The 25,837-nt window shown below is 34.7% G+C and overlaps 1 protein-coding gene and 1 long non-coding RNA gene across 3 annotated transcripts in view; one reads left to right on the forward strand and one right to left on the reverse strand.

Moving 5' to 3' along the window:
- Nucleotides 1-10,101, reverse strand: part of LOC104247046 (uncharacterized) — a 33,717-nt gene extending 23,616 nt beyond the window's left edge. Inside the window, exons 1-2 of one of the 2 annotated variants that reach the window (XR_716110.2) lie at nt 9,856-10,099; nt 9,688-9,766 (exon numbers count right to left, since the gene is read on the reverse strand). This is a non-coding gene — a long non-coding RNA (uncharacterized lncRNA). Of the gene's footprint in view, nt 1-9,687 lie in introns of both variants that reach the window. The other variant, XR_011400960.1, reaches the window with a different exon arrangement.
- Nucleotides 10,102-19,561: 9,460 nt separating this feature from the next.
- On the forward strand, nt 19,562-25,663 carry LOC104237842 (protein trichome birefringence-like 43). The gene is made up of 5 exons (XM_009792071.2): nt 19,562-19,944; nt 22,215-22,386; nt 24,634-24,812; nt 24,949-25,107; nt 25,217-25,663. The coding sequence occupies exons 1-5, from the start codon at nt 19,667-19,669 to the stop codon at nt 25,494-25,496; spliced, it is 1,068 nt and encodes a 355-aa protein (XP_009790373.1). The 5' UTR covers nt 19,562-19,666; the 3' UTR covers nt 25,497-25,663.
- The last annotated feature ends 174 nt before the right edge of the window (nt 25,664-25,837 follow it).

Here is a 25,837-nt window from a genome sequence, read left to right on the forward strand (position 1 = left end):
AAGCCGTCCGTCCAGGCCAATCCAACGGTTCAGAACCCCTTTCAACAACCCGTGTTCAAACCCGACCCAATAACCAATCCGACCCAACCCCTCATTTAAACCAAACGACCCCGTTTAACTACTGAACGACCCCGTCTTGTTTCTCACCCTCAGATCCAAGCCGTTGAGATCGTATGATCCAACGGCTCAGATCCAATCAACCCCCCCATATATAAACTCAGCCCTTTACCCCGCACCCCCTATCCGAACCCCCCCCTTCAGTCATCTCCTTCCCCAACCCCTTCTCATCCTCGAACCCTAGCAGCCGCCCCAGTATCCCTCGCCATTAAAGCCGGCGGCATGAACGCCGATGACCGCCTCCTGAACACCCTAGGACCACCTCACTGACCTGAACACGAATCCACTAACCACGAGCCTCGAATCACTTTCGTTCGTCTCGAATCTTCATTTGAAGATTTGAGTCGAACCCGGATCTATGCCAAACCATCCCATCTTCATACCAGACACTCCCCTGACCTTCCTCGTGACCAAACCAAACTTGGTTTGGTCCGAATCTACCCACAACTCCCAAAAATCCAGATCTGGATATCCAGACTTTAGAACACATGCACTTGGGGAATCCGGCCGGTTTGGACATAGGTTTGAGGTCTAATAGACCTTAATCAAGGTGTTCTCATGTGAGAACACCCTGATTAAAGTTTGTTCGGCCTCAAAAGTTCGAAGTCGAGTTTGATTTGGGTCCGTTTGATTTCAAACTTTTTCAGTAAGTTTCCTTTTCTCTTTGTTTGGTTCTAATTAAGTTGTCATCATATTTCTTTGTGTTTGTTTGTTATTTTGTTATTTTTCAGTCGGATTTCTTCCATCTCTGTTAAAGGCCTTTTTATTTGGCCAATTGTCTTCTGTTTGTGTTCTGAATATACCCTGTGATATAGATTAGTCGTCAAACGAGTTTAATTCACATAAGTTCCCAGTGTTTGAACAAATTGGTCTGAAGTCATTCGGGACTCTATACGTGTTGTTCATATGAACGATTGATTGTTATGTGTTACGATTAATATAGTCGAGTCGATATATGTCGTCAATTAGTTTCAATCGTTAATGGTAACAACTTGATTCGTATTGCTTATTTCTGCTGTGATCGTATTTGAGTCTCATTAGGAACTGAATTGTATTGCCTGTTGATTTTGTTCAAATTAAATTAAAAGAACATCTAGGGGAAAGGTTATAATGGCAGATTCAGATTTTGGTTTTTAAACACAATGCCATTTGGTTTGGACCGTGGGCAGCATGTGTATGGTTAGCTTTAAGGGATTAAAATAATTGGACAGCATGTGTTGTCAGATTATATTCCTGCTCCCCATACTTTGATTAAATAAACAAGTGATCAGTACACTTTAACAACCAAAAAGAGAGAAGGGCTGTCAGGGATTTCATGGGGGCTTGGTTATTTAAAATAAGTAAGTGGAAAAGCAACAGGGGGGGGCAATTTTGAGTTGTAAAACAGACTGTAAAGTGTTAAGGTTAGGATATAAAAGAGGAGACCTTCCATTAGAAAGAAGGGGATTCCATTCTTTTGAGTCTGAAGAGATTTCGGTGAGTAAGAAAACTGAAAAGAAAAAAAGAAATTTTCAGAGCATTTTTACAAAAACATTGTCCAAAACTGCAAAAAGAACTAAGTTGGTTAAGCTGTTCTGGCCAAGTCAGTTACTCGAACTGGGGCTGTTATTGTTCCATTAAGAGAAGTTTGTGTATCTTCTGCTGTGATTGTTACTGCACTAAGTTTCTGTGTGTTGTGGATTGAGTTCAGTCTTACTGATTATCGAAGCTGTGTTGGCTATTTGCTGAGCTTGTGTGACTATTGAATTTCCTTCGCTATTGCATCAAAATAGTCTAGTTTTCTCGACTGTCTCGTTATTCTGTTTCTGGGATCGATTGGTGGGTACTCGACCACTATGGATTTCATCGTTTGAAATTGCTGTTGGGTCGTTTGTGGGCTGTTGGTTGTTGTTGCTGTGTTTGCTGTTTGGTTGCCGGTTGCTGACATCTTTCTTCTTCTCCTGTCTATTGTCCAAACATCCAGGTACACGACTAATACTGTCAATGTAATCTGAGGTTGAGCATGAATACAAAGAGAAGAGTTGAAGATAGTTTATTTTATGTATAGCATGTACACTGAATGATCTGTGATGTATGATAGCCTATATTTTTGTTCGGATACGGGGTTAGCTTTAACACATAGTAACTGTAAATGTAGGGTAATTTGACATCCGATTGTGCGTGTAGGCTGTTGGATAAAAATTTTCAACCATGTAGTAGGCTGCAGTTTAGAAATTAATTGTGTTAGTGATTAGCATGTCTAGTAGCGCACGAAAACTATTCATCATTAGTTAATTGTTTTTCCCTTTAATAAACGGTCCCTTTATAACTGATAAACCACGCCTATAGAACCAAGAACAAGTTCACGACCTCAACCTCACAGGGGTCGAGCCCAGGTCGAAACAGACCAAGCAAGCCCTCATCGAACAAACAGTGGCCCAGGTCTGGCCCATTCCGCATGAGCTGGATTTGGGCCCGTAATGTTCAATCAGTTGTCCGTGTGCGTAGTCATATTTTCTTGTTCTATAAAAGCATTTTGAATCCTGCTGTAAATAACCAGCAAGCATGTAATTAACTAGGACTATCTCTGTTTTCAATTAGTAGAGACAAATGCGACAAGAAACGTAGTTGCTATAGGATATCCTTTTAAAAAAAAAAAAAAATGAGACGAGCCTCGCCGAATAAAAGGGACAAATTGCGGGGCCCTCACAAAATATATGTATTAATTACTTAGATTCCGGGACGGGCCGTTTAGCAAATTTCACGGCCCTACCCCAAAATAATAATGCGCTAGTTGCTTTAGGCGCGCCTTTAATAATGTTATCTCCCTAAACTCGGGTGCACATTTATGTGACCCAAATCCAAATCTCAACGGAGTCGAAATATGTCTTTAGTCACGGGCACATTGATTGTGGCGTGGCCCGAGATGCATTTCCATGACGTTGTAAATTCCATTTAATAATAAAATGAGACGAGCATCGACAAACAAAAAATGTAGGAGTTGCGGGGCCCTCTAAATGCATATATTAAAATACTTTGAATCCGGGACAGGCCGTTTAGCAAATTTTACGGTTTTCCCCAAAACAACAATACGTTAGTCGCTTTAGGCGCGTCTTAATAATTTATTCTCCTTAATTCGGGTGCACATTTATGTGACCCAAATCCAAATCTCAACCAAGTCGAGATATGTCAATAACCACGGGTGCATTGATGTAACGTGGTTCGAGATATGTTTTCACGACGTTGCAAGTCCTATAAACCAGCAGTGAATGATAAAAGCGGTTACAAGTTAAAATTGGCACGTTGGTTCATAATTGTATTTAAAATCAGATAAATAAGCCGAATATAATAGTTGAGCGACCGTGCTAGAACCACGGAACTCGGGAATGCCTAACACCTTCTCCCGGGTTAACAGAATTCCTTATCCAGATTTCTGGTACGCAGACTGTAATATGGAGTCATTCTTTTCCTCGATTCGGGATTAAAATTGGTGACTTGGGACACCCTAAATCTCCCAAGTGGCGACTCTGAAATAAATAAATAAATCCCGTTTTCGATTGCCCTTTAATTGGAAAAAACTCCCTTGCGCCCTCTCGGGCGCGGAAAAAGGAGGTGTGACAAGTACGTACTTACTTGTGACTCGGAGTGGATTATAAAGTTCTCATATTTATCATGAGATGGCATGGTATATGCATGGTATATGCTGTGTAGGGTTGAGATTTGCATGTGTAAGCTCACGGTTCAGTTCTGAAAGGAAGGTCATAAATTCTTAGGCAGCATGGATAGTTTCTGATGACTAGGTAAATGATATTACTAACTGGTATGGCTTGATGAGAGTATACATTTCAAAAAAGGGCGATGTGTGGGAGTTATGGATACTTCATTGGTATTGCGGCACTCTCTTGTTTGATCGACTGTTGGAGTTCAAATTTTGCTTTGTGACATAGAAGAATTTTAGAAGTATTCCTCGTGGGGTGACTATGTAATTGGAGAAGTGTGGGCATTCAGGCGGTGGAGTTGAGATCAGAGATAGTGATTCGTATGTTCTATGGATTTAGAGACTGGGAGTTCTCGTGAGTAGATTGTTTCGTGGTTGTGGACCGTAAAAAGTAGCCAAGGTTAGTTAGAGGTTAGTATGTGTTGTGATTCAGTCATTGTAGACTTTCGGAGGGATATTTATCTATCATGGGGGACCAGAGTTGATTTGGGGTTCATTGGTAGGCCCAACATGGAGGAGTGTTCTGTACCGGGTCGGATTTGTTGACTCCAAACTGTTATTGTTGAGGGATGTGCCATTCGATTGTTGTTGAGCTTATTCGTGTTCTGGAGTGATCTATGAGCTAGTCTTCTATATTACGAGGGGTTATGATTTGTTGGTTATATGCACATATGATGCGGTTCTATTGGGGTCTTGTAGCGAATTTGAGGGGGAAGAGTATTGGATATTGCTTAGTGGATGGCATATTGGTTATGCTCTTTCGAATTTTGTGTGGCGTTATTTCATTTGCTTTTCCATGGTTATGGTAATGCACTTTTAGTACTTGATGTCGTTGCGCGTGGTTATTGATTTTGAGCAAGGTGGCTTGAGGTATATGCCATGGATTAGTGTTTGGATAGGGCACACATTGCAGCGGAATTATGTTGAGGTATGAACCTGTGTTAGATTCATGTGATGGTCCTACGGGGTGTGATGGATTTTCAGTATTTCGTTGTGGCAATACTTGTTAAGCTTGCGGGATAGTCCTCTCGTTTGAGTCATTTTTTTTCATTATTTGAGTACATTTGGGATGTTGCTATTGGGTGCACGAGTTGCACAGGTTATGGATTTGGATTGTATTGATGTGTCATGTCATCAGAGTGGTAGTGTTGGATGAGATGAGGTCATTGGACCTAGAATGAAGACTATCAGAATTGGTTACAGTATGGTTGGAAGGATAATATCGGAAATCGACTTAGAAATCTGCTATAAATCATGTCGGAGAAGAGGGAGCTCCATGATTTGTTTATCTGACAAATGGTTATGAGTTTCTGCGTGTTTCTTTCATCATTGGCAGTATATGAAAGTGTTAGAACGAGGCTTTGTTTAATAAGAGGTGTATTACCGGTATTGGATTGTTTTGAGCAGCTATTATGAATAGAAGTTATCGCCATGAGTGTTTGAGTTATGTGGTATATCATGTGATTACATCTTGGGTTACGGATATGGTTTGATACAGCTTGTTCGGACTTATACACTGTGTAGATGCGAGGTTCTGATCTTATAAAAAATTTCAGATGTTGGAAATTGGGCCCTAAAACTTATGGACTAGGTTGGATTAAGAAATTTTAGTCATATTGTGTTATCAGACCTATATGGGATAGGGTGACGTGGGATCACCCCCGGGTATGTGCATAGTGAGAATATACAGCGAGTTGATGGCTTTAGGAACAACTCTAGGTATGTTCGAGGACGAATTGTATGTTTAAGTGGGGGAGGATGTAACGACCTGACCGGTCGTTTTGATCAATTGGACTTCGCTCGATTGTTTGAGGGCATGAGTAGCTCCGTAGGAAGTATTATGACTTATGTGAATCGTCGATTTTTATTTTCAGGTTATTCGGAATTGACTTGGAAGAATGATTCTCAGCTAGAAGCTTTAAATTTGAAAGGTTTGACCAAGTTTTGACTTTTTAGAATTTGACCTCGGATTGGATTTCTGATGGTTCTGTTAGCTCCGTTGGGTAATTTTGGACTTAGGAGCGCGTCCGGATTGTAATTTGGAGGTCCGTAGTAGAATTTGGCTTAAAATAGCAAAAGTTGAAATTTTGGAAAGTTTGACCGGGAGTGGACTTTTTGATATCGGGGTCGGATTCCGATTGCGGAAGTTGGAGAAGGTCCATAATGTCAAATGTGACTTGTGTACAAAATTTGAGGTCAATCGGACATGATTTGATAGGTTTAAGCATTGGTTGTGGAAGTTTGAAGTTTCAAGTTCATTAATTTCGAATTGAGATGTGATTCATCGTTTCGATGTTGTTATATGTGTTTTGAGGCCTCGAGTAGGTCCGTGTTATGATATGAGACTTGTTGGTATGTTCGAACAAGGTCCTGAGGGGCTCGGGTGAGTTTCGGATAGGTTTGGGTTGTGTTTTGCTCGTTTTTGATGTTTCGACGTTATTTTTTAAGCATAAATGGTACTACATTAAGCAAATGAGCTCCGATTTCTGTTTTTATTGAAGTATTAGATCCGTATCGTAATTACGGAACCATAACAAAAAGAATTTTTGACATCGTATGAGAATTTTATGGTCATTTTACTAAGAACTGGGTTGCCAGCTTTTTTTCAGATTAATTATGAAATTGCCACTGAATTCATATTTAAAAATCTGCACTATTTTCAAATATTGAAACCAACATATCTCCTTCAATATAAGGTCAAATGGAGTGATTCAAGAGCTTAACTTGACTAAAATTTCACAAGAAATTCATTGGAGGCATCAAAAGCGAGTTTCAGGATCGTTTGACATGAGAATCAAGGCAGAATAACTAGCAAAAAAATATATAAAATAAGGGAGCTCGGATTTGGACGATTTTGGAGGCAATTTTCACCATATGTATTGGGGTAAGTATTCTCTACTCGGTTTTGGTTATATTTTATGAATCCACCTTCATTTTTGGCATTTGATTGATAATTTCAAAGTGAAATTTGGGATTTTTGCCTAAAGTTTCATAAAGTGAATTTTTAAATTTTGAACATCGATTCGGATTCGGAATTGGATGAAACTAGTATGGTTGGACTCATAATTGAATGGGTTATCGGATTTTGTGAGTTTTGTCGGGTTCCGAGATGTGGGACCGGGTTGGGCTTTTTGGCAAATTTTGGGCTTTTGATTAAAGATTCGACCTTTTTCGATTGGGATTGGTTGCTTTAGCATTATTTGATGTATTTGAGTTATTTTTGGTTAGTTTCGAGCCGTTCGGAGGTCGGAACGCGCGAGATGGTATTTTTTGGAGCATCGCTTGGCTTGCTCGGTATTGAAATTGGGTTGTTTGAGGTAAGTAATGATTGTAAATCTTGTCTTGATGGTATGAAACCCCGGATTTCACATTGCTTTACTATTTTGAGGTGACGCACATGCTAGGTGATGGGCGTGTGGGCGTGCACCGTTGGGAATTATGACTTGGTCCGTCCCGTAGCAATTATAAAGTTGCGTATTTGACTTAAATTATATGATACTTATGTATTTAGAAAGAATTTTCTATAAATTGGGTTGAATGCTATATTTGGGCCTTGTGCCAGAGCTGTTTAGACCCTTAGGGGCTTTTTCTTATTATCCTCTCACTGTTTTTTATTTAAGATCTATACTCAGTCATGCTATGTTTACTGATTTCATAACTCAGTCTTTATTACTCCGTTTTTATGCATAAAATGATATTTTGAGCTGAGCACCCTGTTTTACTGATGGCCCGAGTGGCTTGAGAGGTTTCTGACTAAGTGAGGCCGAGGGCTTGTGTTGTAAGGATATTATGGGATCGGGCTGCATGCCGCAGCATGTTATTGATTCATGATTTTTGTGAAGCCGTGAGTCTGATTGATTTATGCCACTAGGTGGCTTGTTATGAGGCTGAGGGCCTGATTGATTTATGCCACGAGGTGGCTTGTTATAGTGCTTGGGCTGTAGGATCCCCTCCGGAGTCTGTACACCCCCAGTAAGCGCAGGTACCCTGAATGAGTTTGCCCGAGGAGTTGTTCTTGATTCATGTTGTGCCTGAGGGGCTGTTTACGAGCGATTGTGAGGTAATGCCTGATGGCTATATATGAGTGACTGTGAGGTTTGCCTAAGGGGCTGTTTATGATTCATGTTTTCCCGAGGGGCTGTTCACGAGTGATGTTCGCCGAGGGGCTGTCACACCTCCTTTTTCTACCCCAAAAAGATATAAGGGAGTTTTTCCAATTAAAGTGACAATAATCGAAACGAGATTATTTATTCAAAATCAGAGTCACTACTTGGAATAATTTATGGTGTCCCAAGTCATCGGTTTAAAATTCTGAATCGAGGAAGTTGACTCTTATTTATGGTCTGCGAATACAGAAATCCGGTTAAGGAATTCTGTTAACCCGGGAGAAGGTGTTAGGCATTCTCGAGTTCCGTATTTTAGCACGGTCACTCAACTATTAATATTGGCCTAATTAACTGATTAATTACACATTTTAAACCTACGTGCATTTTTAACTTCTACTGCTTTTAATTATTTAAGAAAATATTTTCTGGAACAAGGCACGATTGTCGTACACTTGTCGTTTTGGTAAACATTGCGAATCGCGTCAGGGGAATCGTACCCACGATCTACAACGTGTGTATTTTTATTAGTATTCAAAATTATGGTCGGGTCACATGAAATGTACACCCGAATTTAGATTTATGTATCATGACTATGTCACGGGAATTGTACCATAGTCACGATGATTACTTACTCGCCGAAAAGTTTGCTTACCCACATGGTGACGACCTAAACATGCCTCTAGCAATCCAAGCAAATCAAATAATATAATTAACATACATGAATTCAATTTTCATTCTTGATGCCCGAAAATGCCAATTACCTTTACCTATATGTGATGATATATCTTTCCGACAATTAATAAAACTATAAAATATTTAAGACAAATAAACTATATATAAGAACAAAAAGCTGACATGACCCAGTACAGTTTCCAACTAAGCAATTGACCCGCATATTGGCAATTCATTAGGAGAGCCAACATAACAACAAAAGTTCAACAACACTTATCGGTAAGCTTCTAAGGTTCTACAGTAAGATTGTTGGATAGACTTGGAATTAATCAAAGCCCCATTATGACATAAGGGGTGATGCAAAAGGAAAAAAAAAAAAGATATTTAAAGAAAATCAATCCTTCACTAAGTAGCAACACATGCATGATAAGAAAATGTCTAACCTTGTGGAAGTTAAAAACAATTGCTGCAAACTTTCTTCCATGTACTAACTAATAAGTTAAAGAACTTGCAGAAGTTTCTCATTTATTGCATTATCCAAGTGAGTAACAAAACCAAAAATACACAATCAGACATGATATGAAAGATACGATGAATTTGAATTTATATCTCTAATCTCAATTCTGACAATGCATTTTTATAGTGAATTCATACTTCTAGACCCCCATACTGTAATCCAAACAATCACAAAAATGGAACAAACCAAAAACATTAGACTTTCAACCAAAACGGAACAAATATCAACAAAATATTAATTCAAATAATTAGTAAGACAAACGACAAAATCAACAAAATCCAGTCTACTACTACTACCTTAATTAATCAGTGTTTTAGAATCCTCTCAAATTAGTACTAATACAATGTTAATTGCAATAAGAGTTTCAGCTGCTAGTAAGCAAATATGGAACCTTTCTAGAGAAACTAACATCATTTTAGCATTGCACTAAACATAATCGAAAAAAAACAAAAGGAGAAGAAAAATACTAGAACAAGAAATATTAACCATTTTGGTTGTTGAAAAGAATCATAAATTAATTAAGCCATCAACATCATATTTTCAATCCTACCAAAACAGAGCAAGAAATAGAAACGAACCTTGATTTTTCAAAATCGGCAAGTAAGAACGGAATCCGAACCTTGAATGGCGAATCGCGAACAACGACCTCGAATCAGCCTGAATCACAAAACAACTTCAAACTCAAATGAACTCCATGAATTTGAAACCAAAATTCGAAATTGAAGTCAAAGAGAAGAAGCAGAAACTCGGCAGAGATGTGTTGGGTCTGGTGTGTACGGCTGGTCGTCGGATGCTGCTTGGTTGGTAAACGGCATGGAGGTCGCCTGTGAGTTGAATAAGAGGACGGGGTCAGCGGCAGCTATGGAGGGGTTCTTCAGTTTTGGGTGTTTTTGGTTGAAGAAAATCAGGGAGACGGCTGAAGGTTGAAGATGAAGAAGCAGAGGTCGTTCGTTGGTCTCTAAAGTATTTGGGAATTATGGGCTAGATCCGAATTGGGCTAAATTTTTGGGTTTTTGATAGGGAGAATGACACAGTTACCCATAAAAACAAAACAATTTACCTTTGCATATCCATTTGTTTTTTTACCCATCAAACTAATTACATTTCCTACCCATACTAGTTTTTTTGGGGAAATTTTCTCTTTTTTTCTCCATTTCTTTTTTATTTCTATAATACTTTTCTTTTTTTCCTTTTTTTCTTTCTTTTCTCCTTTTCTTTTTTCGCATTTTCTTCTTATTTTTTCCTTTTTTCCTTTTCTAATTTCATTTTACTTCTTTTTTTATATTCTTTTTCTATTTATAATCTAATTTTATTTATTATTTTCACTATTTTTTTATTATTCTTTTTTTTATATACAATAAGAAAAAATAATTGATATAGTAAATATCTGTTCACCTTTTTTTTAAATATAACTAGTATAATATACCTTTTGTCTTTTTTCTCATTTTTTAAATCCAATTATTAAATAGAAATAATATCAGTTATCACTTAATCTAATTCACTGAATATCACACTGACTGTTGTTGAGTACCATAAATTACATAATTATATTTTAAGAATCAACACGTGATTGTCATGCAAACCTTGATCTCCTTCCCTACAAATATCAGTACATACTCTATCATTAGCAGTAACACATCCAATTATGGAGCAAAAAAACATAATATAGAGCCACCAAATCTTCATATATACTAGTTAGAATAGAAATAATAATAAAATATTAAAAAATACAATAAAAGTATAAGCAGCAAAAAAGGCTTCTAGTACCATATGATACCAATATGGTATACATGTATACTAATAGAGTATATGATTGCTCTAGAATATTGCTACAACTATCTACGACTATACCATTGTACCAAAACATTAAAGGATGCAATAAAAGTATGAGAAAATTACATGCTCACACTGCAAGCTAAATATTCGCAAAGCAACTTGCTCATTATGTATACTAACAGGGTATATAGTTATATGAGGTCGTTCCACCAATTGCCTATAACTATAAAAACTATTATATAATACACATAATCTTTGTCCATCGGCACAAAAAAATTTCAACACTGTATGTTCATATAAATAATTTCAGAATAATAATCACTTAAAAATATAGCTAAAACAACCAAAAAATGTTCAAACTACCATATGATACCAATATGGTATATAACTATACCAACATGGTATACGACTTTACTGGTTAATTTCCGGCAATTATATGACTATACTACTATTACATAACACATATGCATAAAGAGAACAATAAAAAAAGTGTACCACATATTAATAAAATAAAGTATTTCAAGATATTGTTCTATATTACTATTATTAAAAGAAAATCAAACAGTGTACCAATTAAATGCAGCTAATACAACCAAAAAATAATTCAACTAGCATATGATATCGATATAGTATATAGCTATACTAATAGGGTATATAATTTTTACGGGATCGTCCCAATAACTGCACATAACTATAAAAACTATTACATAATACATAAAATCTATATCCATAGGTACAAGAAAATCCAACACAACAAAACATGATCATATAAATCATTTTAGAATAGAATTCACTTAAAAATGCAGCTAAAATAACCAAAAATATTCCAACTACCATATGATACAAATATGACATAATTATACCAGTAGGATATACAATTCTACTAATTAATTCAGACAACTATATATGACTATAGTAGTGGTGAGATTTTACTAGGTTGTTGTTGTTGTTGATATATGACTATAGTACTATTACATAATACACATGCATAGAGAGAAAAATCAAAAAATAGTGTACCACATATTAATATAAGAATGTATTTCAAGATATTGTACTATAATATTATTATATAAAACAAACGCATAAAGAAAAAATCAAAATGATTACATAATACACATGCATAAAGGAAAATTAAAAAAATTCAAGATAGCATACTATTCTATAGTTACTAAAGAAAAATCAAATAGTGTACCAATTAAATGTAGCTAATACAACCAAAAAATATTTCAACTAACATATGATACCAATATAGTATATAGTTATACCAACAAAGTATATAATTGTATGCAAAGAATTTACTTTTTTTTAATTCAATTATTAAAATGAAATAATATCAATTGTCACATAATCTAATTAACTCAACGAGAGCTTATGCAATGAATAATACCTCCATGGAATTCCATTAAATAGTTCATTTAGAAAAGTATTTGAAAAACAAATGAGAGCTTCGTCTAAATTTCAATATGAACTTCCCATAAGGTACTATAAATAATATTTTATAATACCCAATTCGAATCAAACAACAAAACTTCAAAAAGGATTTTTAAATTCAAGAGTTTCAAGCTCAACAATGGATGGTCTTCAAATACACACAAAATTCCAGATCTGGAGTTTGGAAAAGAGTTTAACAAGAAAATCTCTGGAAAATAACTTTGAACACAACATCCAATTAAGTAATCGGGTGTTTTTAGGTGATTAGTACGAGGATCGCGCGTGACGTTGAATAAAAATCTCGTATAGAGAAAGCCAAAATCTGTCGAATGCAGTGAGATTGAGAATTTTAAGAAGAATATATTAAAAACCTAATTTTTTTTATAGATTTACTTTCTAGCTTTGTTTTCCTGGAATACATGAAAAAGAGAGGATAGAAAAAGTGGATTGATCAGAGATTACAGGGAGGGATATAATCCAATTAGAGAAAGTGAAGAAAGAGAAGGAAAAGAAAAAATATAGGGAAAAAGTACAAGGCAACTTTAAACTGCATAGTTGCAGTAGAAGAATAAATAAGAAAAATGGGTATACGGGTAAATAGTTTTGGTCGGCTAGGTGTATAGTGTAACTATTTTGAGAGTAGGTAAAAGCGGGTAATTAGTTTGTCTTTAGTAGGTATATAGCATAAATTGCTCTTTTTGATACAGTTACCTACAAAAACAAAACTATTTACCCTTGTCTACCCATTTATTTTTTTACCCATAAGCTAATTACATTTCCTACCCATAGTAGTTTTTGTGGTGAATTTTTTCTGTATTCTCCAATTCTTTTTTATTTCTATGCTTCTTTTCTTTTTCTTTTTTCTTTTTATTTTCTCCTTTTCTTTTTTCTCGTTTTCTTCTTAATTTTTTCGTTTTTCCTTTTCTAATTTCATTTAACTTCTTTTTTTTATATTCCTTTTCTTTTCATAATCTAATTTCATTTACTGTTTTCACTATTTTTTATTATTCTTATTTTTATACAATAAGAAAAATAATTGATATAGTAAATATTTATTCACCTATTTTTTTTAAATATAACTAGTGAAATATACTTTTTTGTCTTTTTTTATTTTTTAATTCAATTATTAAACTGAAATATTATGAGTTGTCACTTCATCTAATTCACTGAATATTACACTGATTGCTGCTAAGCACCATAAATTACATAATCAGATTCTAAGAATCAACACGTGATTGCCATACAAACCTTGATCTCCTTCCCTAAATATCACTACACACTCTACCATTAGCAGTAACACAACCAGTTATGGAGCAAGAAAGCATAATCTACGACCACCAAATCTCTATATATACTAGTTAGAATATAAATGATAATAAAATACTGGAAAATGCAATAAAAGTATAAGTAGCAAAAAAGACTTGTAGTACCATATGATACTAATATGGTATACATGTATACCAACAAAGTATATGATTGCTCTAGAATATTGCAACAATTATCTGCGACTATACTATTGTACCAAAACATTAAAGGATGCAATATAAGTATGAGAAAATTACATGCTCGCATTGAAAGCTAAATATTCGCAAAGCAATTTGCTCATTCCGTATACTAACAAGGTATATAGTTGTATGAGATCATTCCAATAGTTGGCTATTACTATAGAAACTATTACATAATACACATAATATATGTCTATCGGCACAAAAAAATTCCAGTACTGCAAATCATGTTCATATAAATAATTTTAGAATAGAATTCACTTAAGAATGCAGCTAAAACAACAAAAAAAATGTTCAAACTACCATATGATACCAATATGGTATATAACTATACCAACATGGTATATAATTTTATTTGTTAATTCTCAGCAACTATATGACTATACTACTATTACATAACACACATGCATAAAGAGAAAGATAAAAAAAATAGTGTAACACATATTAATATAATAAAGTATTTCAAGATATTGTACTATATTACTATTATTAAAAGAAAATCAAATAGTATACCAATTAAATGCAGCTAATACAACCAAAAAATGATTCAACTAGCATATGATACTAATATGACATATAATTATACCAATAGGATATATAGTTATACTAATTAATTCCAGGCAACTATATATGACTATACTACTATTACATAATACACATGCATAAAGAGAAAAATCAAAAAATAGTGCGCCACATATTAATATAATAATGTCTTTCAAGATATTGTACTGTAATACTATTACATAAAACAAATGCATAAAGAAAAAATTAAAATGATTACATAATAAACATGCATAAAGGAAAATTTTAAAAATTCAAGATACTGTACTTTTCTACTATTACTAAAGAAAAGTCAAACAATGTACCAATTAAATATAACTAATACAACCAAAAAAGGTTCCAATTAACATATAATACCAGTATAGTATATAGATATACCAACATGATATATAGTTGTACGCGGAGAGTTTAAAAAAGATTTAATTCTATTATTACACTGAAATAATATCAGTTGTCACATAAGCTAATTAACTCAATCTACATCATAATCTAATATCAGTCAACTTGGAAAATCCTCTAAACATAAATTGCCAACTTTCGGCAAAACAATACAAATTAACATCCGGACCTCCGAATTTGACTCCAAGCAAATACTGTTCTAGGGTTGTTTTCACAAAAATCAAACTTTGGTCAACATTTCCAACTTAGGCTTCTAAACCAAGAACCAAAGGGACCAAAATAACCCGAAGCCTTTTCGGAACGAAAATAAACCTCGCAAGTTATAAAGCCAAAATTACACGTGTGTAAAGCATCAAAAGGGGAAAGAAGGCGCAACTACATAAAACAATCAGTTGGATCGTTACAAATGATGACTACCTATAAAACCTTACAATTTTGTGGCAGACTAAAACCTTAGAAATTTTTATTATTTTTTGATAGATTTTTTTGGTAGCCTTTTTTACCCCCGGATGGATGATAAAGACATGAAAGGAAAGGTGGATAGATCATACTATACTGGCAACGTCAGAAAGAGAAGAAAGAGAAAGAGAGGAAAAAAGGATAGGGGATGAAAGAAAAAGGGAGGAGAAAAGTTAGCTGCAGAGAAAACAAAAATAGGAAGATAGATGGCCGGGTTATTATTTTTGATTGCATAGGTATGTACTGTAATTATTTCTAGAATAGGTAAAGCCGGTAATATTTTTGGGTAGAATAGGTATATAACATAATTTGCTCTAAATTTTTGCCAAATTTACCTTTAAAAAGTTTATCTTTAAATTGGCCATTTAACTCTACTAGACTAAAAATATTAACTCCTAAAATAACAACTACAAAATTATGAAATTATTTCTAATTAATTAAAGTAAAAATTAAAAATTAAAAGTGAAACTATTTTATATCAATTAGCTAAATAAAAGAAAATATTTTTGTAATTTTTATTTTTGTGACAAAATAAAGTAAAAGAGTCAAAACTAATTGAAATAGCGATATTAGGCCTAAACTAAATATTTAAATGCTAAAATATGTCAAATTTCGGGGAGCGTCAAAAATTACATGTCTACATGGGCTGTTCTTGATTTATGTTGCCCGAGGGGCTATATACGAGTGAGTTTTGCCTGAGGGGCTGTTTATGTTTTCATCATTTTTACTCACTGTTTCATCACTTCGTTGAAAACTATTGAAAGATGTTTTAAATGGTTTTACTAAGACTGGATTTAAATGAGCTGAGTTGATTCAAAACCCTGATTTTAAAAGCCTGCTGTATTTTACTGAGATTTCATGATATGAACTGTATATGTTTTATTGCTCGTCATTACTGTTCAGTCTCTATTTACTTTTATTACTTACTGATTTGGCATACTCACATTACTCCTTGCACTTTGTGTGCAGATCCAGGTATTTCTGAATCCGGTAGCGAGTGTTGATTACTCAGTGCCAAGTCCATCGGAGTTAGTAAGGTAGCTGTCTAGCGATCGCAACCCTGCTTTTCTCCCTAAATATCCTCCCTTAGTTGTATTCAGTTATTTCCAGTCTATGTTAGTCTTGATGTTGTCAGATGGTTGTAGTAGATGCTCATGACTAGTGACACCCCGATGTCGAGCTTTCTTTCCGTACTGTTGTTTTGATTTAAACTCCTTATGCAAGTTTATTGTTAAATAGCTTTGGTTTTGTCTTAAAAATGAAAATATTAATTGGTTTTGTAGTGTATCGGCTTGCCTAGTACCACGTTAGGCGCCATCACGACAGGGTTAGTTTTGGATCTTGACAAGAAGCCAAGAAAGCGGCTTACATTAAGTTAGTAGAGAGCACCAACGGGGATCAGAGGAGAGTGAACAGAGAAAGATATAAGAAGGCTAGGAAGGAGACGAAATTAGCGGTAACAGAGGCTAAGACTATTGCTTTTTGTCGGCTTTATGAGGAACTTGGGGGCAAAGGTGGGGACAAGAAGTTATTTCAGTTGGCCAAAGCGAGAGAGAAGAAGGCTTGCGACCTGGATCAATCGAGGTGCGTCAAAGATGAAGACGGTCGATTATTGATGGAAGAGGCCCAAATTAGGCAAAGATGGCAGTCGTACTTTCATAAACTTCTGAATGAAGAGGGGGATGAAATCATTATGTTAAGGCAATTGGGGCACTCTGAGAGTCACTGAGACTTTAGGTATTGTAGGCGTATTAAGGTTGAGGAGGTCGTGAGTGTGATGGGTAAGATGAGTCGGGGCAAAGAGACCAGACCAGACGAGATTCCAGTAGAGTTTTGGAGGTATGCGGCTAGAGCAGGCTTGGAGTGGCTGACTGGGTTGTTTAATGTTATCTTCAGGACAAAGAGGATGCTTGATGAGTGGCGGTGGAGTACAATGGTTCCAGTATACAAGAACAAAGAGGATATCCAGAATTGTAACAACTATAGAGGTGTCAATTTACTAAGTCATACCATGAAATTGTGTGAGAGGGTGGTGGAAGGGAGGATAAGGAGGGCGGTGTCTATATCGGAAAACTAGTTGAATTCATGCCGGGTCGTTCTACTACGAAAGCTATCCACCTTATCAGGAGGTTGGTGGAACTATACAAGGATAGGAAGAGGGATTTGCATATGATGTTTATTGACCTAGAGAAGGCGTATGACAAGGTTTCTAGGGACGTCCTTTGGAGGTTTCTGGAGGTAAAAGGTGTGTCGGTAGCTTACATTAGGGCGATAAAGGATATGTATGATAGAGCTATGACTCGGGTTAGGACTGTGGGAGGTGACTTAGAGCCTTTTTCGGTTGTTATGGGATTACACCAAGGATCTGCGCTCAGTCCGTTCTTATTTGCTCTGGCGATGGACGCACTAACACACCATATCCAAGGAGAGGTGTCATAGTATATGTTGTTCACTGATGATATAGTTCTGATTGATGAGACACGATGCGGCGTGAATGGGAGACTGGAGGTATGGAGGTAGGCCCTGGAGTCTAAAGGTTTCAAGTTGAGTAGGACTAAGACAGAATATGTGGAATGTAAGTTCAGCGACGTGACGGGGGAAGCGGATGTAGAAGTCAGGCGTGACTCACAGGTCATCATCAAGAGAGAAAGTTTTAAGTACTTAAGTTCAATTATCCAGGGAGATGGGGAGATCAACGGGGATGTTACACACCGTATTGGGGTGGGGTGGATGAAATGGAGATTAGCGTCTGGAATCCTGTATGATAAGAATGTGCCGCCAAAACTCAAAGGTAAGTTCTATAGAGCGGTGGTTAGACCAGCCATGTTGTATGGAGCTGAGTGTTGGCTAGTCAAGAATTCACATATACAAAAGATAAAAGTAGCAGAAATGAGGATGTTGAGATGGATGTGTGGGCACACTAAGCTGGATAAGATTAAGAATGAAGATATTCGAGAGAGGGTGGGCGTGGCTCCTGTGGACGACAAGATGCGGAAAGCGCGACTTAGATGGTTAGGACACGTATGAAGGAGAAGCCTAGATGCACCGGTTAGGAGGTGTGAGCGGTTGACTTTGGCAGGTACGAGAAGAGGTAGAGGGCGGCCTAAGAAGTATTGGGGCGAGGTGATCAGTCAGGACATGGCGCAGCTTCAAATTTCTAAGGACATGGCTCTTGATAGGAATATGCGGAGGTCGAACATTAGGATGGTAGGCTAGGGGGTAGTCGAGAGTTCTTCCCTCTTTGTATCAGGTAGTCTGATAGAGTTTTGTTTAGGTTTGCTAGTGGTTTATGTTGTGTTCACATTGTTGTTTTGCATAGTTTTGTGTTATTGTCCTTTCACTTATTCGTTGTTGTTATTTTCTTTCTGGCATCTTTTGTTGTTACATGCCTTTTCTTTTGTTTCTTTTCTGATATTATTGTCTCTCTTGTTGAGCCGAGAGTCTCCGGGAAATAGTCTCTCCACCCTTTTTGGGTTAGGGGTAAGGTCTGCGTACACTCTACTCTCCCCAGACCCCACTAGTGGGATTTTACTGGGTATGTTGTTGTTGTTTATAAATTTTAAAAGTAATTTCGTTTAGTAGAAATATTAACGAAAAAAAACTTCTCTCAGCTGTTTGGAATTGCTTTTGGGACAAAAATTTAGACACCATATGCGGAATTCGATTCCCTGTTACTTAAAGTAATAAAATTTCCATTTGAGGTTAATTAGACAAAAAAATAAAGGTTTTACTACTTAGCTGAAGTGCTTAAACAAAATAAGTGAAAATACTTTGCCATTTTAAAGAATTGTTAGAACTTTTCCAAAAATAACAATTACTACTCTATAAGAAAGAAGATCGCACTTTTTCATATGTCATTTCTATATAAATTGAAATGATCAACGGCATTGCTCTCTATTATTTTCTTAAATAAAAAATCAGGCTAAGTCAAATAATGAAGACATTAAATAGAATCATGTTTTACCTACTGAAAATTCATAAATCCGTTAGTATAAATCAAGATATTTATTAAGTAATTAATACTAACAATTTCTAACCTGATTACACTAAGGTCTATTAGTTTTAAATTCTTTCCGTTCTCTTTTTCTTTTATTTCATTTATTATTCAATAATATTACCTATTCTCTTTTCTTGTTCATATTCTTTATCTGTAGGCAAACAAATTAAAACTACTAACCTTTTCTACATCAAGAAATCTACTAGTCTATAATTGCTAAAATAGGTGTTAGGACCAATAATATCATTTCTAACTAACACGTGACCTTTCTTTCTCATACTTAAAATTTCTTTCTCATATTCTTCAGCGTTTCTTTAACTCTCTGGCTACCTTCCTTTATATTGCTTCCTTCCCCATTATTATTTTGTGCATTTCTCCACACATTTGTGGGAAGAAAAAAGATTAGCAAAAACAAAGAAAAATTAAACCATGTCTTCTTTATTGTCTTTTCTCGTGGTTTTTTCTCTATTGGTTCTTGTTTCCATGTTGAGCCATGTACATGGGAAGTTGATCAATGATGTAAACCAGTTGGGAACCAACGGCTGTGATTTATTTGAAGGGCGTTGGGTTTATGATGATTCTTATCCTCTTTACAATTCATCAGTGTGTCCGTTCATTGAAAAACAGTTTGATTGTTTGAAAAATGGGAGGCCAGATAAAGATTATCTCAAATATAGATGGCAGCCCAATGAGTGCAATTTACCCAGGTACTCTTCTTCAATTATTGTTTCATTTCTTTTTTTCTTTTCGTCCATATATTGTTTAACAAAGGCGGAGTTAGGTGGGCAGATGGTTCAGCCGAACCTACTAAACCCCATTCGCCTGAAAATTATAGTGTGTATATAAAGTCATTTTTTACGTATATATATTAGACAGTGAATCACTTTATCTTCTTCGCGTGTTTATTTTTTTGGATTCTCTTCATGAAAATTTTGCTTCCGCCAAGTGTTTATACCTCGTTCATGGCTGTTTTTATGTTTTAGTAACAGCTTGTGTTTTCTGTTGATGTACTTTTGTCTTTGCACAGCTTCCAATTAATAGCTGCCTCTTTTCATGGCGGAAACGTTTTAATCCGTGACTTTTTGTTTGTCTGTTTTGCTGTTTGTTTTTATTACTCCGTCTTTTCAGTTAATATTGGTTATTAAATGCAACTTTTGTAATGAAGTAGCCATATGCTTCTTCTATTTGATCACCTTTCATCTCGAAAGATCTCTCTCCACAATCCACATGGTGTTAACAAATATACTCTTTGATTCATATAGTTTGTTTTTTTTTAAGTTTTTGGACAAATATTTAGAAAGATATTTAATCGTCTTATAAAAGTATTTGTTTAGACTATCTTTTATCATTCTCTCAAATGTTTAAATTTACACTCCCTTCACACAACGTAAAATATCTTTAAAAATTTCAATATGCTTAAGCCACTGATGCTAATTAGAATTTGGAATGAAGAGACCAATACTTTAAGTTAAAAGAACCTGGAAATTCCGAAAGAAGAAAGAAAAGTTAAATATTCTAAGTATTAAAGGGTATATATGCGAATTAGTTTGGGTTCGAATTTCAAAAGTCAAAAAATTGTGGGGCCAAATGGTTTTGATCCATTAATTCTGAGGATCGCTTTTAATTGGAAAATAACGTGAACGTGCATAATGCATTATTATTAATCTCGGATAGAATGCTAGAGAGATACCTCCCACTTTACCTAAAAAGTAGAATTATTAGTTTTTCTAAAAACTATATTGCATTTTAGACGAATTTATTTCAAATACTTTAAGATAGACAATTATTAGATACCACTTGCTTCTGTAATACAATTATTGGAAAAGATCCTCCCATTTTCTTAAGATTACTTTCAGAGTGGTATGTCATATATTTATTAGTTTGGTGTAAACATTTGGTGCGGGTAATTTTTTACCCTTTCAGTGCCACTTCCTTTTTCCGCAAACCTATCTTGCAATAAGCACTTAAAAGATAGATAAATATCACTTTTAGTCTCGGTCGAATTTATATCTGATAATCTTAAAGGTGTATAAAATTTATATATATATTTTTGTGTGTGTATATATATATACAAAAAATAAAAAAACTAAATATTTTTCGACTATTATTTTGAGAGCAGCTATACAATGTCATGTTCCTTAAAAAGATTACCCATAAGTAAGTTCTTGAAAAAAATCAGGGGACTTGTAGATTTTCTATTTTTCTTTTTTCTTTTTCTTTTCCTGGCTAGTTTGTTATGAGTGTTAAAAAAACTTTACTTCCAAGTTTGGGGTTTTTCTAATTAAATCTGCAATAATCACAATTCACATGTTAATAACTGGCACTCTTAATCAGAAATGGAAATAGCATTGACAGATGCAAAGACAGTTGGATTTTGTCGGTCAAAAGCTAGAAAACAACGCAATCTAATCAAACACGATGATGAAGTTTAAGATCTTCCTAGGTGGCGGATCATGTGTAAACTGTCTGTGCTTTATTTGAGTTGATTTATTCTATGATGATAAGCATGATTATCACTCTCAAATTAGATTCTAACACATATCTTCTTAATACCTATTAATAGGTGATTTTTTTTTTATAAAAATTATATACTAAATTAAATAACAAAAAAATATTGGTAAAATTGGTTGAGGGAGGTGTCCACCTTTATTTCCCCGCAATTGTTCCAAAATATGATAAACTGTAAAATTCAAAGCGTAATTATTGTTGATTACGATAGATTGATTCATGGACCCTCCAGTGGCAACCCCGCTAGTGTCGGTGCTCTTTAATTTCCTTTACTTTTGCTCTTTGTCAGCTTGTATTAGCATACACAAATTACCATAGTAAAAATCACATTTTTTTGATTGTGTAAATTCACTATTTGTATAATAATATTGTCGAAACAAATTGTTTTAATCCACTCTGCTTAGTTGCCATCCCTAGAAATTAGAAGCGGATTCAGAATTTTAAAGCATACTATTGTTGTTTTGTGTAGGTTTAATGCTATAGAATTTCAGCAGAAATTCAAGGGAAAGCAGATGATGTTTGTAGGAGATTCAATTAGCCTAAATCAATGGCAGTCTCTCACTTGTATGCTTCATGCTGCTGATCCTCAAGCTAAATATATCTCCAAACGGATTGGAGGCACTTCTATCTTCACATTCCCGGTACATCTAATTTTTTGATTATCAATTTTTCAATAATATTCTTTTCTTCCTAATATATTACTACCATAATTCTGAGGAAATCATTTCCGAACAATTATAACACCTTTAATTTGAAAATTTGTTCCCTTTTTTTTTTAATTGCTACAAATATGACATATGTTTCTCAATCTTAAAAAAAGATGCACTTAAGAGTTAAGATTTAAGTAGTAGTAGTTTATGAGACCTCAAATTCCCATGTTCTACTAAAAAGGTAAATAAGAAGTATTAATTGGGATTTAATTCTTGTTCCTCAAGGTAAATAACTCAATATTCAACCAAGTGTATCGTTTAATTTTTTTGGAGTATTGGTGTCAACAGATAATATTAGATTAATTCTAAAAAGTATGTACATAACATATCTAGTTTGACGGTGAGCCAATGGATTCACGTACCCCATGATTGAGACTATAAATTTATGACAAAATTACAGAATAATGCAGTCCATAAGTTGACCTTGCACTATTTTAGCCCTGTTACAAGTTTGCAAATGTATAGCCAAATATCAATAAGATCTTTTCTTTTCTCATTCCCTCTAATTATAACAACCTCATTTATTTTTTCGTCACCTACCTACCCCTATTGTAGCTCTCTCCTTATTTTTCACCCATAAATATTTAATTTAATTAATAAAAAAGAATCATATGAAAACAAAAATCAGTTCCCCATTTTTAGTGTAACCATTGATCGAGACACTCAGTCAACACTCATTCGTGCCTTCTTCCATAACCAATACTTCTTCGATATTTTCTATTTATTTTGTACATCTTCAGGTTTATACATACCTATCACAACTACAAACGCAAAAACAGATGCGAGAAACCTAAAATCTCATCTCCTCTAATGCTAATCTTGTTAAATTTCGATTATGATTTTGTGAGAAATTTGGAGTGGGTATTGTTTGAACTTATTAGAAATAGTCTAAGTAGGTTGTATACAAAGTTTGAAGTTATTTGCTGGAGATTTGGACTAGTTTTATACAAGAATTGCAAGTGAAAATCGTACAAAAATTTCACTAGAGATGCTTATACACTTTTATACAATGTTATACACTTTAATACAAAGAGGTACATTATGTATATAGTTGTATAAAAGTGTATAAAGATGTATAATCACAGAGTGAAAACATTCTTGATATACTATGTATATAGGTGTATAAGAAGAATGAGAAGAAGAAGAACAAGAAGAAGAAGAAAATGCGAGAAATTCACCAAATACCTGTAAATAATGCATCAACCTTGTATACAATAGTGTATAAGAGGTAAACATACATTATTATACACTATTTATACAATATTATACATTATTATACAAATGAATCATATCAATGAAGCTTCAAGTGTTCTTTTTCTTCCTTGGGCATCCTCTGAAATGTAACTCAAATATAGCCTAAATCTACTCTAAATCACTTGAAATTTAAATTTTGAACTCATCTTGATGATTCCAATCAATTAGGACAACACCCATTCCAAACAACTAACAAATCGGAAAACTCAATTTCTGAAATCGAATCTTTGAACCACCTTTAATGTGACTTTTATTTTTCAAATCCTTAGTTAACCATTGGAATCCGGAAAAGAATTGAAGGAGAATAACAATAGTAGAGAAATTTTGTGGTGCAAAGGCTGACACGGGAAGAAGAAGAACGAAGAAAAAAGGGGTAGGCTAACTGGTGAAAAGTAATTTTCGGGCTACACTGAGTAAGGGCTTCAAACGTGGGCCATTTTCTGATGGGTTGTTGGGCTAAGTGATAAGGGATGTAATTCTCCCTAAACTTGTTGGTCGCTAATTCTTTTTCTTTTTATAATTGACGTCTCTAGCGTACATGGTACCAGACGATCATATGATACAACACTAAAACAAAATAACGGCATACATAATAGATCATTCCTAAGCTTTCAAATATATCTTGGTTACGTCGTTATCATGCTTAGTTAGGCGATTCGCAACTTTATTAATTGACTAAATATAATTAATATTTGTTATTTTCAAGAGCTTAAATTTTTTAAATTTTATATTATAACTCAAATAAAATTTTAATAATATCTTTATATAAATTTTACAAATTTATACATTGTAATATGGTACACGCAATCGTGCATATCATAAAATTAGTTCTATATATGTCCTTGTCGACTTTTTCTAAGCCATAATTAGAGAGCAACCTTTTCACAGACATATTTAAATCTTGAATACATTTTGAAAATGCAGAAATACAACACGTCGTACCTGCTGTTCCGAAATGCTTTTCTGGTAGATATTACAACGGAGAACAATGGGACACGAGTTTTAAAACTTGACTCTCTCAGTTCAGCTGCTCAATGGAAAGATATGGATGTTCTCATCTTTGATTCTTGGCATTGGTGGCTTCACACTGGCAGGAAACAACCGTAAGTTCTCTTCTAATACTATCAATTTCCACATATTTAGAATTCATTTATTAATTATACATTGTCTAATAATAAGAATAATATTATGCGTTGCAATTTTAACTATCTTATATTCTAAATAAGATTGTTGTTACAGTTGGGATCTTGTTCAAGATGGAAACTCTACATACAAAGATGGACCTCGACTAACCCTATATGAGAAAGCACTGGATACGTGGGCAAAATGGGTAGATTCTGAAGTAGATACTACAAAAACTAAAGTATTTTTCCAAGGAGTTTCTCCTGACCATGACAAGTGAGTGCAACGAATATTTTATATTTACTATGTTATATATTCTGAAACAACAATATACACGTTTAAGTTCTATACAGTACTGACAAGTCATACTTGATTGCAAAATTAGCCCGACGAGTTCAGGTTCAAAGACGTGTGAAGGAGTAACGCAACCATTGAAGAGTACAGAAGAAGTTCATCAAGAAGAATTGATACTAGAGAAAGTTTTGAGAGGGATGAATAAATCAGTTTATTTATTGAACATAACAAAGTTGTCACAGTATAGAGCAGATGGGCATCCTTCTGTTTATGGACATGGTGGACATAGGGACTTGGACTGCACCCATTGGTGTTTGGCTGGTGTTGTTGATGCTTGGAATTTATTCTTAAATGCACTCCTTGGATTATGAAAATAGGCTAGGGTTCATAAACTCCCAAGCCAAAAGATTAAATTTTTTTTATTTCTATTTTCATATCTAGCGCTTTTCCTGTACTAATATCCTGATCATATGTTAAATATAAGGAGGGTTTTACTATATTTTTGGCATAGAAATGAAAGATTTATTAAATTTTATTATACTGGTTTGACTAGAGACTTTACGTAAACATGTTTGATGTTCATTTCAAGAAAAAAACTTTGTAGACCAACTACTAAATCTAAGCCCAAAATAAAGGGCCTATGCTTTGGGCCGAAAGTAAGGGAGAAATTCAAAAATAGCCAAATTTCCAACTGGTCGTTCAAAAATAGCTC

Source organism: Nicotiana sylvestris, chromosome 7, assembly GCF_000393655.2.
Source record: "Nicotiana sylvestris chromosome 7, ASM39365v2, whole genome shotgun sequence".
Lineage (NCBI taxonomy): Eukaryota > Viridiplantae > Streptophyta > Magnoliopsida > Solanales > Solanaceae > Nicotiana > Nicotiana sylvestris.

What these genes read in the sequence shown, in the direction of transcription:
- LOC104237842 (XM_009792071.2), top strand. Translation starts at nt 19,667, where the DNA reads ATGTCTTCTTTATTGTCTTTTCTCGTGGTTTTTTCTCTATTGGTTCTT. An exon ending in AATGAGTGCAATTTACCCAG is followed by an intron (nt 19,945 to 22,214) that starts GTACTCTTCTTC and finishes TGTTTTGTGTAG; the next exon opens with GTTTAATGCTATAGAATTTC. An exon ending in GTTTCTCCTGACCATGACAA is followed by an intron (nt 25,108 to 25,216) that starts GTGAGTGCAACG and finishes TTGCAAAATTAG; the next exon opens with CCCGACGAGTTCAGGTTCAA.